The sequence below is a fragment of the Dama dama genome, chromosome 23 (genome assembly GCF_033118175.1).
Source record: "Dama dama isolate Ldn47 chromosome 23, ASM3311817v1, whole genome shotgun sequence".
NCBI classification, from domain to species: domain Eukaryota; kingdom Metazoa; phylum Chordata; class Mammalia; order Artiodactyla; family Cervidae; genus Dama; species Dama dama.
In genome coordinates this window covers 5,389,678-5,406,335 of record NC_083703.1, presented here as the reverse complement: position 1 = coordinate 5,406,335, position 16,658 = coordinate 5,389,678, and the positions used below count along the sequence as shown (strand labels likewise).

General features: G+C 40.6%; 1 protein-coding gene across 2 annotated transcripts in view; it reads right to left on the bottom strand.

Moving 5' to 3' along the window:
* Positions 1 to 16,658, bottom strand: part of SNAP25 (synaptosome associated protein 25) — an 84,685-nt gene that overhangs the window by 19,935 nt on the left and 48,092 nt on the right. For both annotated transcript variants that reach the window (XM_061125933.1, XM_061125934.1), the window contains exons 2-4: positions 12,409 to 12,543; positions 10,462 to 10,503; positions 3,464 to 3,512 (exon numbers count right to left, since the gene is read on the bottom strand). In XM_061125933.1, the coding sequence (XP_060981916.1) occupies positions 3,464 to 3,512; positions 10,462 to 10,503; positions 12,409 to 12,480 (163 nt within the window). In that variant the 5' untranslated portion in view covers positions 12,481 to 12,543. The remainder of the gene's footprint in view (positions 1 to 3,463; positions 3,513 to 10,461; positions 10,504 to 12,408; positions 12,544 to 16,658) is intronic.

Here is a 16,658-nt window from a genome sequence, read left to right as displayed (position 1 = left end):
TTTTCATAAATGCTCTCTTGTAGGGCCATGAACCGTTTAGAAATGTTGGCAGACTCTCTGGATGACGGTTTACTTTGCCTTTACTCTGCCAGGCAGTGGCCAAAGATTTCAGTGTCTAGTTTGGAGTTTTTCCCATGGGATTTTCCCAAGAGCCACATTTTCAGCATCTAAACAAACATATAACCCAGCAAAAACCAACAAAGGGGACAAGAGATATGGAAGTGAAAATTTAAATCATCCCACATTAGAGGTAAGGGTATATCAGGGGGGTTTCTCTTGTAGAACAGAAAAATCCCAGGACGCAGTACATTTCCAGGGCCAGCTGTCATGCTCAGCGTTCCATGGCCTCCTGATACCTGAGTATAAAACAAGAATCCCATAAGGAATTTCTGAGTTCAAGCATTTAGCAGGGCAACCTGGAATGGCTCTTTAGGAGGATGACTGTTTCTTGAGACTTCTGTGCAGCTGAAGGGTAAAAGCAGTCAACACTCTTGGTGTTCAGGCAAAGATAAAATTAGTAGAGCATAAATTGGAGAGAAATTTTAAAGCAGTTATTGATCTACACAACTAAACACAGCATATACAGCATCCAAATACATGTACAATGGCAGAGAAGATAGTTGTTGACTCATTTAAAAACCTCCTGACCTCTTCTTACAGTATAACATATACCACTTAAGACCAGGCAGAAGCCACCTACTTTTGAAGGTTTACAGTTGTGTGTTTCTCATCAATATCAATTATCCATCATGCATCTGGTAAAACCCAGGTTATCCTAGGAAGTATGTTCAACTGAGAACTTAGCTGTGTGGCCATAACTGAAATGTCTTAGCTGAGAACACTGACTGTCTTGCAGGGAATATCTGTACTTTTGCTTTGTTTCTCTGAGAATAATATAAAGATATTCTTGGGAATCATTTATGTTTAAGAATAATTTATTTTTGCATTTGTTTGGAGATTTTGGTAAATTTTGTCTCTAGATTTTCTTCATCAAAGTACAATGTAATTTGTAACTGAATATCTTACTTTTTTTTTTTTTTAACCTTCAGATTTATATGTATTATTTTTCGTGTCTTTATGTCAAAGTTTTATAGTTAGGGGCAAAATGGCATTATCCTGAACGTTTTTCAAATCTTTCTTTCTATTGGAATGCTTCTTTTCTACCCCCTTCATATGCAAATCATTAACTAAAGAGCATTAATAAGGTAGAACTCTATATTTCTTGAGTGTATATGTATCAATTTAGCACTGGAAAGGAAGTACCACTCTTCTATATGGGCACATGTTGCCTAATTAAATACAATTTTTAAAAAAAAGCAGTGACAGAGCATCCTGAGTTTCAAAGTCTGGGACATTATTATACAGATCAAATCAGCAAGTCTTAAAATGTATAGCAAATTCATTTGAGGAGTTCTGAAGACTGCTGTAGCTATTGTAATCCCTTCAAAATACAACTCTACTAGGCTTTATTATTGTTGTATTAGTTTTGCAATTTATATCTTTTTAAATGGGGAGGGCAAGTGTTGGGATTGATATTGTTTTTTTAAAAAAACTTTTCTCTTGATTTTTAAAACCTGGTTAGTGTATGTGTATTTGAAAGTTTTAATACAAGTAAATAGTATAGAGACAAATGTCTTTAATGACAGCCGTGAGGGTATACTGAGATCTCCTTCCAAGTGGGGCCCTTCAGTTAGCTGACACCTCCAGCTGTCGCTCTATGATCTCCCATATTTACTTGGAGGCCACGCCCTCGCTGGGATGCTCCTAGCCAATGACTGGGTACGACTTACTAGCGAGGAGGCAAATCTGCCCAGCACGGGGTTGCCTCGCTGGGTTGTCTTTGCTCCTGGGCTGCACATCAGTCTGGCTGAGACTTTCTCAGTGCAGCACTGCAGTATGAGATTCCTACCCAATCCTCCGTCCACCCCATCCCCTCTCAAAAGTGTCAGGCTGACATCACAGAAGGCTCTCCCTGCCTACTCCTGCTCTTCTCCTCTTCACCAACGTACTTCTAATTGATTCCTAGCAGTTGTTTCTCAGAGGACCCCTAAGAGTAGTTCAGTCCCTCCCAGCCTCTGCCCCAACTCCTCAGAGGTCAGTAAATAAAGATTTATATTATATATGGCAATGGTTGCAGACACTTTATGCAGAATTTCTTTCATGGCCATACCATAGTTGATATGGTTGGCCTATTCACTGCCAGACTCTTAGGCTGTTGCCAGTTTTACACTATTATAGGTAAGCCATGTATATTTTTCTTCACAGATTCATCAATGAATATCTGCACCATCTAATTCTAGGAGTGAAATATCTTGGTCGGAAGATGGGTGCACATCAAAATGTGTGTATATTATCAAATTACTCTTAAACGTTTGTATCAATCAACAATGCCCACATGTAGGTTGAGGGTTTCTGTTTTCCTGACATATTCACAGTATTGATTATTATCAGTTGAAGAAAGTTGTGCCAATCAGCTGCATCTTATTACTGTTGTTGGGTAAACCATAGTTTCATACGTCTACATGTAGGCTGATGATTTACACATTAAGACAATTTTCCTCTCAATTTGAGGTTTATTCCTAGAGTTTGTTTATGATGTTCCATGTTTTAAATAAATGTTACCTTTTTATCTTTGACATTTAAAAATTTCTCATGATTGCTGAGAGTTTTCTAATGCCGACATTAACTACAAATAGAGAGAAAATATTTCGGCCAAATCTGTTTGTTATGATAAGAATTTAGAATGGAATCAGGTAACTAACTTCTAGCTAGAATTAAAGCATCACTGAATGACTAGATGAATAAGTCAAAGGGAAAAATGTTAGTACTCCCTTCTAGATTCCACTATAGACTATAAAGATGCTATACTAAAATGCTGGTACTCTGATTTTCACTGCCTCTATTTTTATAATTAAATGAAAAAGTTCAAATATTTTAAGTGGTTCAATTTTCCATTTTCCAATGATTCCCCTAGTTTATGTCCTGTTAAAAAAAGCTTCTAGTTATTTAAGGAACTCTCATAATGACTTATAAATCAAAACTGCCAGATGCTGAATTAGGATGGTCAAAATAAATGGGCAATGTGGTACACGATTCTCTCATTCTATCTAGGAATTATTAGAAGAACATCAAATTTATGGGAAAGATTGGGGCTAAGGGGGAGAATCCCCAAACTGTCCAAAATATTTAAAAAATCCAAACAAATGACTTTTGCCTTCAAAATTATTTTACCCCAACACATATAACAGGGAGTGTAGTACCATTTATTTAACCATGAAGACATTTCTATACATATACCAATTTCTTTGAGAGAAAAAGGAACAAAAAATAAGATGAAAATTAGAACTTTTACACTTATATATGTGCATAACACATGCAATGACCACCTGTGGATGCACAAGTCATTTTTAAATGCATTTTATTCAGAGGAGGAATTGCTCTTACTGAAGAAATCTGAACTTACCTCCTTGTTCATCCAACATAACCAAAGTCCTGATACCAGCATCTTTACTCTACATTCCAATAATGGTAGCAAAGTGGAAAAAGAGTTAGAGAGAGAGAAAAGAGAGAAAGAGAAATCAGTAAGGGGACAATTGGCCCTAGAAATGGAAAACGAAGAAGGATCAAAGGGAAAAGAGGAAGGAAATATGGGCGAAGAATATTAGGGGCTGGGGAGGGACTCAGAGGAGCGGGCCACTTATGGACTTGATCCATCAGTGATTCTCAGATAGAAGACGGGGATACAGCTCAGTCTTTAAGGGGCAGGACTGGGGCTGGGGCTTGACATGCACTTGGAATACACATGTATAATATCATAACTGTGATTTTATGTCTGGAAAATAAAAAATGCCTATAGTTTTGGTAACACCAACCATAGAAAGAAAAGTCTTTCAAAATCTTTGAGACTAAAACTTCTCTGGCTTGATATATCAAAAAGTTTCCATCAGTGAACTGGGGAAGGGTGGTCCACTGGGAAGATGTGTGTGGGAGGTGGGGTGAGATTTTTAGGGTTATCAAAAAAGATGACTGCATCACAAAGGTTAAGAAATACAGCTCAAAAGGAAATTCAATCTTCCATTTATTTTTCTCTATGGAGAGGTTTTCTACAAGATTTAGAAAAGGGATTGAAAGATGAGAGATAAGGGCTTTTTCTAATGAAACCTAAAATTCTGCACAACAACGTAGTGTGAGAAAATAATTCATCCACAAGTTTTACTGCAGTTTTTCAGGTCAGGAGAAGTCTATAAAAGGCACCCACACCTCACTCCTTATGATCTCAATATGTCCAACAGCCCTGAACTATTTGGTGGAGGGAAGTGGGAGCTGGTGGTGGGTGGGAAAAGGAGCAGAGATATTTGTATTGCTCATACTTAGGAATCATCACTTCCAGGAATTCTAACTAGTTAATAAAGGCCTTCCATTTCACAGAGTGACTGTTGATAGGTATTAAATGGTACTGCTTACAGTTTGGATTAATTGGTTTTTCAAGGAACACTCATGACAGCCCTGAGAATAAATTCTAAAATAACACAACTCTCATGGCTCCTTTTATTTTCTACTGGCTTACAGTAAACTAAGAGAGGGAGAGAGATGTTACTGGAGGTCAACAGAAGGTTTGGGTTGTTGTTGTTGTTTGAATAGTTCTTCAATGATTCAATACCAATAGTGCTTAAAAAAATTAAAACAATGAAAATTATTTCTGTGAGCTTTTATAAACTCACCATTTCAGCAAATGTGTGCAATTAACTCTCCCAGACAGAAAAGTCTATTTTGCTTTAAAAAAAAAAAAAATTGAATGAAAATTTCTTTAAAGTGCTATATAATTTTCACAAGGTTCACATACCTGATTTCATATATCTCATAATGGCCTCTTTTGCCCCCATCCTTACATGGCCCCTTCCCTTTTCTCACTGGCAACCACTAGTTTGTTCTCTGTATCTGTGAATCTGCTTCTTTTTTGTTCTAGTCACTAGCTTGTTGTGTTTTTTAGATTCCACATAAAAGTAATATCATACAGTATTTGTCTTTCTCTGTCTTATTTCACTCAGCATAATACCCTCCAAGTCCATTCATGTTGCTGCAAATGGCAAAACGTCATTCTTTTTTATGACGAATAGTATTCCATAGCTTCTTTATCCATTTATCTGTTGATGGACACTTAGGTCATTTCCATACCTTGGCAACTGTAAATAATGCTGCTATGAACACTGGGGTGCATGCATCTTTCTGAATTAGTGTTTGAACACATTTTGATACACTTTAGCTGCAAACTCAGGATATAGTTTTGACAGTGATAGCTCAGCGTGACTTCAAGAGTCATTGACAGCACAGATTCTGTAGCTAGACTGTGCCCTGGAATCCTGGTGATTGTCTTTCCTTGCTACGAGTCCTTGGGCAAGGGTCTTAATTGTTCTGGGCCTCAGTTCTCTCATTTGTAATATAGTGATCATAATAGTTCATATCTTACTGAGTTGTTACTTGAATTCAATGAATTAATAGTCAGCACATGCTAGAACAGTGCCTGGCCTATAGTTAGCATTACAATCGGGTTACTAAAATAAACACCTTCACAAACTGCATCTATAGCAGGATATCTGGGCAAACTAAAATATCATCGTTACCAACTACTGTAAGAAACTTCTAGATCACTGCTTCTCAAACTCTGATGTGTATATGAATCCCCTGCATAGGAAACATCTTGTTAAAATACAGATCCTGATTCAGTAGGACTGGGCAAGAACATTTTGCATTTTGCATTTTGAACAAGCTCATTGATGCTGGCTGGTGCAAGTACATACACTGAGCAGCAAGATTCTAGACCCTAGAAGATACTTCGAAACCAATGTATGACAAAACCCACTGGAAAAAAAAAATAATAATAATAAAAATAAATTAAAAAAAAAAAAAGAAAGAAACCTTGTTCTTCAATGTGCTATAAATGGAAACTCATCTACACTAGCCTGAACTTTAACAGGGGTTTCCCTTGTAACTCAGTTGGTAAAGAATCTGCCTGCAGTGCAGGAGACCTGGGTTCAATTCCTGGGTTGGGAAGATCCCTTGTAGAAGGAAATGGCAACCCACTCCAGTACTCTTGCCTGGAGAATCTCATGGACAGAGGAGCCTGGTAGACTAATTTCTGTGCCCCTTTTCTGAAAATTTTAGCCATTGCTTATGAGAAGAAATTTTAAGAAGGAGACAGCTCATTCAGACATACAGATGTGATAATGCAAGTTTTGGTGAGGACAGGGTCATCTTAGGAAGCATCTTTTTTTGTGAGGACCCAACTCAAGGTCATATATGAGATCTCTGTTCCATTCTATTAGGAACAGAGGGTGGGCAGCAGATGAGTGATTTCAGTTTAGTCAACCTAGCTCTCAGCTGCTGACCCTTTTTGCTCTACTCATTTATTTTATATGAAGCCCTGCAAGTATAATTTCCTCTTTGTTCAATTTGGTGCTCAATATTTCAGTGCTGGAATGATTCACTGAACAATCCAGATTTGCCCCAATTTGGGAGGACAGAAGTGGTGAGCACAGATCAGAAAGTCAAGAATGCTGGGCCGAGTTAGCTCAGCCACCACCTGAGACTGGGGAACAGTCACTTGACCTTTCTAGACACTTCCCCATGTTTTTCTTTAAAAAAGAAAATTAATTAACTTATTTTAATTGGAGGGTAATTACTTCACAATATTGTGGTGGTTTTTGCCATGCATTGACATGAGTCAGCCACGGCGCACATGTGTCCCCCGATCCTGAAGCCCCCTCCCACCTCCCACCCCACCCCATCCCTCTGGGTTGTCCCAGAGCACGGGCTTTGAGTGCCCTGCTTCATGCATGGAACTTGCACTGGTCTAGATGCTTCCCCATGTTTCAGACAAGGACAGAGATGCTAAATAAAACTGGGAAGTTCCTAGGTAGGTTCATTCACTCATTTGTTCATTTACTAAATGGTTATTAAGCTTCTACTCTGCCCCTTGAACTAAGGTAAGGGCCAGACAAATACACGGCTGAGAAGACAAGTATTATGTTTTAATAGCAAGGAGGGAGAAAAGGTGGTTCTATATTTGTATTAGTCCAATTCTTGGTTCTTGTTTGAGATTCCTGGGAAACCTGTCTACCCAATAACAGGGGGAGCTGGAGATGTCAGGGACTTTTTTTTTCGTTTCCTTTTATTTAACTTTAGTTCTGTCTTATTTTTTTCTTGCTGACGAACTAAGACAATGTTTATAGAACATTTTATAGTCTTTCTGTTGTCATCCTGAAATGCTTTCTCCAAAGTCCAATATACCTGAGCTAAAACTAGGCCAGTCTGGGCATTCTCTCAACCACTAGAGTTCCAAAACACCCTCCCATCTGTCTACCTGAAAAGAATTGTGCAGCCTGATTTTCCCCCTTTGGTAGAAAGTATGGCATAATAAAGACATGGCTTTAGAATACTTACTTTCTTCTTGTGGCCAAAGTGTTTCAAAAGATAAGTTGGAATGAAAAGAAAAGATGCTAAAACACCCATCAATGTTGGGGAGCCCTCAGTAACCACCACTGCATGAAGCTCTGTGTGGGGCTTTAGGATCAGCCTGCCCTGTAGCAGCTTGGCTTTTCCTGGCTTAATTTCATGGCCCAAGGCATTAACATGTAGACACCATTTCCGGCAGTTAGTATTATGACTCTCCCTCTAGAATTCACTGTCCTCTCCTTTGCGCTCCTAAGACAGGTGTAGTCTTGACTTTGGAGAACTATTTTCATAAGTTTTCCTGCATGATATCCATTTTTATCTTCTACCCCCAGAGTCAGGCATTCCATAAATACTTGTTGAAATGCATCCATCAAAACAGCCAGTTCCCAACTCCAGCCTAAGAACCAAGTGCTATGTGATTTCCAATCTTTGTAAGTGTATACAGTATTCAGCTTTTCTGAACTTTCTCCACTGACCTCCATGTGACTTTACATTGTCCTTGATAGGCTCACGGTAGCTTCTGTTAAAAAGTAAACCTCCATGCTTCCACTCTGTTACACCCTGAAGTCCACGAGGAATGGCACAAAGTCCTATATTCCACTGAAAGTGGAACTGCTTACCTTGGGGAGACTTCACAAGCTGTATAACCTTTCCTGTCTTTAAGATTGAATGTCAATAACCATTCAGCTCAATTCAAATTATACGGCACTGATGTACTTTGGGATCATGGGCAAGATCCTGGTACTTCAATGCTCGAATTTTCCTAATGATTTCTGCCCTTGATGAATATTTAATGATGATTCTCTTTAAGGAGAATTTCCTTCTTGATTGAAAAGCAGGGTATCATCTGACTAGCCAATGCCCTAGACATAAGGGGTGTCTGACCATCAATATAAAATAACCCAGGAGGATATAAGAGCAATCAATCTAGTCTCATTATGCCTTGCTCATAACTTCCTAAGGATCGAAAGTCTAATAGCCTCCTCTCTCTCATTAGAGGTAGGAGATAGCATCCATCTGCTTCATCCCCTGATCTAAGATGCAGCTTTATGCTTGATGCAGAGACACTTAGGAGAAACAAAAATGTATGATTTGAGAATCCTACTTCAATCAATAGAGCTTTTGAGATGTTTTCCTCCAGAATAAATTAGAGAATTAGAGCAGATGCTTCTTTTCCAAGACTGGCCAACACTGCCAGCAATTTAAGAAGACACACAAAAGAGAAGTGTGTGCAGCCCAAAGACTCAGGTTGGGGAGGGGCGGGGGGAAAGGTGTGTTGGATACATTTCTCTATCACTTGTCATGTTCTAGGCAGTGTTCCAACGTTGCACAGGTGGGCAAACTGGTGATAGTTTCTGTAGATTAGAAATTTGCTTCACACGTGCATACACACAAATGAAATGAAATATGAGCTTGGAGGCCACAGTTGAAGGTCATACAGATGTATCATTATACATCAAGCTAATGACATCAGCTGACTTCCAAGCTCCCTTCCTTCCAGTCACCGTGATAGCTCATGTGGGGATGTTACTCAGATTTATTCCTTTCACTTGTTCTCATGACAGGTTGAGGGGCAACACGTTTATTCAAGAAAGCCTTGTCAGCACTCTTAGTATATCTGCTTCCTTCTTGGTCCTCAAGTATTTCCACATGAGTGGTGTTCCCAGGATGGAGCAAAGAAAACATTTCTCTTCATTAAGAGAGCGAAGGTTGCCTCCTTGTGTGCCTGCTGGGGGCCCTTGGCTGGCCTGCCTTCCTGTGGGACCAATTTTTGTTACACTGCAGGCTCACACTATCATTTCTCGTGACAGCAGACTTCGTTGGGCAGCCCGCCCCCACCCTCCTCGGGGTCATCCGAGCTCTTGGTTGCCACCTTCTCCTTCCCCTTCCTGTAACAATTCACATTTAGCTTTATTTCATTCTTAGCCGAGAAGCTGAAACTGCAGAAATAAGGGGAAAGGATGGCTTCTATAGTGTGAGAGATGGCTGCCCTTCCCTTTCGCCTTATAAAATTTATCTTTTCCTCCTTTCATGTCATTGCAGAAGCAATTAACAGTAGCACGAGGCCAGTAGGCTCATTTAATCATTCTGCTAGAAAACCCCCAAGATCTCTGAAGATGATGACCACACATGAATTCATACGTTGATAAGCATTTTCAAAGCATAGCTAAAACAGCAACTCACTGAATAAAAATGATTAGACTTGTTTTATTCAGTTAGGATAAATATAGCTCATCCCATTCTTTTTCCACTTCATCTCTCCCAGTGGACAAGTTCAATTAATCCATTTATTCTTCCTGGTTGACTGCTGCTCTCCCAAATTGGAATAAGTGGAGTTTATTGCAAATGCCCTTTTGATTCCATTATTGCTATCTGCCCTATTTTACCCATTTAAAAATAGGCAAAGATTCATTAACCATGCCTTGCAAATGAATGTTCAGTCCAGAGTCAGGAATGAAAAAAGAGCTTCTATATTTACATGACTAGACTTAATGCTTCCTTTTATTAAGGAATTCTCCTATTATTTCATGAATTTTAGTGCCTGACTCTAAATCTAACAATTTTTGAAAATATGATGCCTCTATGGAGACATATTTTTAAAAGTCATACGTGTGGCTAAAGTCAGAACAGAAAACCAAGATTAGATGCAATTTAGAGGCATCAAAATCAGTACAAATGAAGATTTTTACGTGGATAATTCTTTTATATATTAAAAAAATATCACTCTAATATGCTTTTGAGATTTCTTGGAAATCTCAAAATCTCAAAAATTTACTTGGAAATACTATTTTCCTCTGCTTTCCAGACTTAGCTTGGGCTGGAGGGAGAGTGAATACTTTGATGTCTACTTGGCAGCTTAAATACAGCATCTCCTTCATTATGTGGCTGTCTGGTACCTACGTTCACACTGAAATCAAAGGGACAGTGGCCAAGGGAAAGACAAAGGGCTTAGGCAAAGAATACGTCAGCCAAAGGGAATGTTCATCTTAAAATATGGTCACTCCTTACCTCTTCAACCAGTTGTAGCATACGACGGGTGCTTTCCAGAGACTAAGACAAAAAAAAAAAAAACATAAATATTATGAGTGCAGGATCCAGAGGTCAAGGAAAATCAGAAAACTTTCTTCACTTGGGAAACGCATAGGGCCATTATCACATGTTCTTTGAAGTTTGTAACAGAAACACAATTTCAATCTCTTTCCTATCAGACTTTCTATATAATAAGATTCCTTAAAGCAATTACATTAAAGCTGACTGTCATAAAATCAGAACCATATGAAGCTGATCTTGATATCAAAGACAAAGTAATCTGGAAAAGATAATTCTGCATGTGGAGGAGTCATGAAAAATTATCTCAAACACTCAGAAGACTAATTTGGTTCCCCTGGATGAAGAATATTGAATTTTAAAGACATTGTTTTTCATGAATTGAGATGAATCTAACATCAAGTTTCTTATAAAGCTCCTAGAAACACAATTGGAAGTTCTTATCAGTACAAATTAAGTTGTTGCCCTAGGGTGGAAAAAAAATCAAGCGTGTTTGAATTGACTAGCCTACAGGAGACAGCTATAATTATCTCCGTCCTGAGATAAGAAAAAATGAATTCTGCACTGGTCCCTTGGGCATAGTGTGGTCACTTTTTTCTCAGTTCTTTTGAAATTATTAGAATTCAGCAACGAGTGTGATTTCTCAAAAGCTGTGCTTTTAAGTGACAAACTTATTTGGAAGAGTTTTCAGGAACATGAAGCATGGTCATTTTCTGGGAAGAACTGTCAGCAGGCTGCTTTTTGAAATAGAAGAGCTGTAAGCAGTGGTGTGCTGGTAAATGCCTAACAGTAGGCTCACCAGAAAACAAAAAAAAAGTGTGTTATTTTAATGATATAAAGGATGGATATAAATGATATAAAGATGCTATTTATATAGTAGCATAAAACTTACCACTAATAATAAAATACATAATACTCTTCATTGAAAATTCCATATAGCCAGTGGATTTTCCCAGAAAGCTTTGTTTATTTTGCTGAACTCTTATGTCCATAGCTAAGCAGACAACAAGCACAGCTCTGGCATGAACACTGGTTGATATTTTCATTTACATTAATGAATAAAAGCAAAATGAAGGAAGATGTATGTTGCAATTCTATTCATTTGTCAATGATGCAAGTGGCTTCTCTGTTGAAGACAATCATAGTTTTCAAATACTGGAAGATTTTCTCAGTTCTTTTGTGTGTGTGTGTGTGTTTTACAGTGTAATGGCTGTGGATGTTCATACTTCAAAATTTAATCTGTTATTAATGTTTTTCCACTTTCTGAAGTCTAGAGGATCAGTAAAACAACAGGTCAAGTCCTGATTTGCAGTGTTTGCAGATTCCATGGTCTAAATATCTTTTCCCTCTCTGATTTCTAAGCTCTCCATGGTGTCACTTGGGAAGTGACACTTGTGAACTTGGGAAGGTTCAACGATCCTTCCATATCTTCCATGCGGGTAGACCATATCCGCAGACTACAGATACTGCACATGGCAGGAACTATGATCATAGTAAAATCATTAGGATGCGATGAGATTTAAGTATTTATTACCTTTGATTTTAACAGAATCTATTTAATTTCAGTTTCTATAATTCAATTTTAATACCAGCTTGCAAAGTTCTGGACAATGTAACAACCAGCTTTCAGAAGTGGAACCGTCTCCTGCACAACGCTGGCTGTAAGACATCTCCAGGCGTTGCTTTTCTCAGAGGATCTAAGATCCAAGTTGGGAGTTTGGGCTCAGTCACTGATCTGCACGTAAGTTTTATAACCAACCCATTCCTGTCTGCAGAGGCCTTAGGTATATAGGAAATCAACGTTTCTTCTTCTGAAACACGAGAAGCTCTTTCCCCACCTCAGCCTCACTAACACAGACTACGTGGCTGCCCATCTCTTGCTTGCTTCCCGGGGCTGGGTTCTGTCACCTCATCGGCCAGCTGGTCAGCTCTCCGCTGCATCTCCTCCAGCTCATTGCGCATGTCCGCGTCCTCAGCCATGGTAGCGGTGTGGGCTGGCGGGGCGCCTGGGTCGGGGCGTCAGGGATGGGTTGGCCACGGAACCTGGAAAGAAGCAGGTTTGACCATATGAGTGTTTGCACGTATACACGCTGTTGTGCCCAACTAGGGGAAGCTCTAAATGGTCCACACTCTCTGTCTCCACGCCTCAGCAATCTTCTGAGTTGGAAGCGGTACTCAGACAGGAGGGCAGAGAATTACGCTGCTTCTCCAAAAGCCACGTGAGAGCCTCGCTGCCTACTTACAGCGGAGCTAGATACTTGACTACCCACGAAGCATCCTGAAAGATACACACCACCCACGTTTGGAAGGGAGGGATGTGGCTCCGGGTCAGAATTCATTTAACCTTGCATTTGTTTATTTTTATTTTATTCTTATCAGTTCTATTGAGGCATAATTGGCATACAATAAATCCCACATCTTTGAAGTATACAATTTGAGACATCTTGATACATACTCCCAAGGAAACCATGATCGCAATTAAGAATATAAACATATCCATCACCCCCAGAAGTTTCCTCTCAGGCCTTTTGTAATCCTACCCACCCACTCACTCCATCACACTGTACCCCGCGTCCCCCCCTCCCTCCCGGTGCTAAGACAACGGCTTATCTGCCTTCTGTCACTATAAATTAGTTTGCATTTCCTAGAATTTTATATAAATGGAATGATACAGCATGGACTTTTATTTGAGTAGTATTCTATTGTATTTAGAAGCAAAAGGCAGAAAAGCTTTAGTCTCTTTCAGTTATTATCACAGATTGTTGGGAGGGCTTATGTGGGGGGTGCATAGGAATTTTTCCGAAGAAGAGTGGGTCCTTGGTGGTGAAACGTGACCTGTGCATTTTCCTGGCTATGCTCTTGAAATCCTGTATGGTGCAAATTACAGGAACCAGACTGCTCCCTCCAGCCAATCGGCCCCTTCTTTCCCCTTCCCACCACTTCCTCCATGTTAGTCACCAGGGTAAGTTCTCATGATACCATGCAGAGTTGTAAATGCTTTGCGTTTTAGCATAAGTCACCATTTTAGAAATTAGGGATCTAGGAAACAGAAATCGGAAGCAATTTTTATACCAAACCACTCCTGAACCTTGAGATGAGCAGAAACAAAATTCCCATGATCCCCTGTGGCTGGGATCTGCTCTCCAGGATAAAGTGGTGACCTAGTGGCAACACAGAGTACATCGTAGGTTGTAGCTGTGATGTCGGAAAGGCCTAGGTGGACTGTTGGCTCTGGCACTCAGCTGCTGGGTAACTCTGGGCAAGTGTATCAATGTTTCTGAGCCCCAGCTTTCTCAACAGGGCACATAATACCAGTCTCCTTGGCTTCTGGGGAGGGGTATATATATTATAGGAAGTTCTGATCAACCTCATTTGTAAGGATGTGGGAGCTTAATAATCAGAAAGGCTTGCGCCTTCAGGATAAACCTGCAGCCTTTGCCAAAAGTAGAACCAATCTAGTGTTTCTTAATTAGCTTTCCTTTACTGATAGGTGGGCAGGAGGCATGTTGCTGCAGTGCTGAGCACCCGTGGAAGCCTGAAACCTGGGAACCAGCAGAGGGCCTGAGTCTCCAGTCTCCAAGCAGCACCTCTCAAAGGATTTCCACGTGGAGACAAACACGAGCGCCTTCGGCCCTGCTCTCATCTTGGTATTTCTGCTACCTTGGTGGAACTTCTTCCAGTCTACGCAAGAAACCTACCTTTCCTTTGAATAGGCCAGTTTGTTAGAAGGCAGAGGTCTGTGTGCTCTCAGATCTGTAGCACTGGTGCTGTTTCCCACTCCTCTAATCTGCTTGCTTATGGATGAGCCCTGTCTCTCTCAGTCACACACACACGTCTCATGTGTTTCCTTGGCAATCTCCTCTTACAGCTGCTTTTCTCAGCACTTGAAGAACAGCTGCAGGGACGACTATGCTCAAGCTCATGGTCACCTTTAGGGATATGGCGAATGGGCAGTTGGCACAGTGGCAGCAAAACCATGTGATAGACACCTTTTCTTTTTTTTAAAATCATTTTCACAATCCCCCCTCCCTAGGTGCTCCCAGCCCTTGTCTCACTCTAAAGAGTGTGGCTTTGTCTGTGATTGGGGGGTTGGGGCATCTGACAGACCTTGGATGCACAGTATTTCAAAGCTGAGATAGCAGTATCCACTCTCCTGGTAAGAATAGGGGGGACGAAAGCATGGCATGAACCTCCAGATCTTCTGTTGGGATGTTTATTGTTGGTATCTGATAAATTGCCCCCCCCACACTCCAAACCCATGCATATTAGATTCTAAGAGATAGCACCAGAAGAAGCATAATGATACCGATTAGCAGTAATTTCAGTAGCTGAAAGAAGGTTAATAGTGAAGTGGCATTTATTATCCAGGTGACATACAACACTTCACTCAGATTAGCACATAACCTCCATCCTGGGTGTTGCCCGAGTTGGTAGTGTGGCCTCAGCCAGCAAAGCCTGTTTAGTAAGTGAGGAAATTAGAAGCAGAGCCTCTCAAATCTGTTCCCCGGGGCTCTGATATAAAGTCTCTCTCCCAGTCCATTAAAAGCCCAACAGTATCCTATTAATTAGCTCAAATCACTAGCGTTTATCAAAGGGTCTGGTCCCTCGTAGGTGTTCAATTCATGTTGAATGACTTGTTGAATGAATGAATGGACTGTTCTGACACCCCTAGGTGGCAATTGATGCTTTCAAGATAGCGATTTTCCAGATGTGGTCCAGGGCGGTACCTCTAAAACTTCAATGGACATCAGACTCACCACAAGCCTTGTTGAAACAAATCGCTGGCTCTCACTCTCAGAGATTCTGAGCCTGAGGTAGGGTCCCAGATTCTGCATTTCTAACAAGCGTCCTGGAGATGCTGGTGTTGTTGGTCCACAGAACGCACTTGGAGGCACTCTGCTTCTCAGAACACTCCCCCGGAATGTTACTAAGTGTCCCCAGGTGGGGTGGGCAAGGCCCTGTGGTTGTTTAGAGCTGGAGAAACAGTGGGCTCAACCAGGGGCTTCCGGAAATCATGCTCAAATCCAGATCACTGCCTGCTTTTATTCTAGCTGTGAGTGAAGGGTGGTTTTTACATTTTAAGGTGGTTAAAAAGACTCAAAGCAGAAAAATATTTTGTATATGTCAAGTGTCAGGGTCCATAAACAAAGCTTTGCTGGAGTGCTTCCACACTCATTTGCTTCCCTGTCCTCCATGGTCCTTTTAGGTCACTTTGACAGAGCTGAGTGGTTGCCAGAGACAACAGGGCCCTTAAAGCTGAAAATGTTTCCTCTCTGGTCTTGGACGGAAAACAGTTGCTAATCACCAGGCTAAATAAAGTTAAACAGAAATCCTCAGATCAGTTCTTGTCCATGGGCACCATATATTTGCCATAGACAGATACCGGGTGTGTGTGTGTGTTTCTGTTTGTATTTATAGAATTCCCTCTACCTGGAGCTTCCTGTGATGGGGTTTGTGCCTCCGGGACCGCATTTTAAAACAAGAAATGGTGCATGGAGTAAAATATTAATATGAAAGTGAATTTGCCTTTGATAGAGTTTTGGGACTGCAAGTCAGATACACGTGTGATTAATCTGGGATGGGCGCACAGCCCTCATAAAGACTCCTAGCTTTCATGACCAGCTGCAGACCAAGGTTCCTAGCCTCAGCTGCAGCACTGGTTTGCATCAGAGATGTCTTGAATATCTGCCGCTGTTGAGGTGCTCAGTAGAGAGTGGGCTGGCTGCAGTTACCCACTGACATCAAATGTAGTTTGAAACCCTCTCATTCTCCTGCATGCAAGTCTGTTTGAGACCCACGCTGGACATGGGACAGGTGGGCTTTGGAGAAAACCCTTCTCTGTCACGAAGGGGCTTACTCACTTATGTGAGTTAGGTTAAGACTGGACTCAAATATGGGGTTAGGACTCAAGAAGCGCGGGTGAGTATGGGTATGTAGATGTGTGGCTTTGATGTACAAGGTTGACAGAGACATGGATGGCCATTATGCTGGGAACACCAACTATCAGTCCAAGTGCCAAAGGGCAGGAATGTCATGGAGAAAGTGTAAGGGAGTGTATCCTGAGCTAACATCTATTTCTCTTCATGTTTCACACTTTAATAAAAAAGAAAAAAACCTACATACACCAGTATCCATTGGCTGAATTATTACTGAAAGCT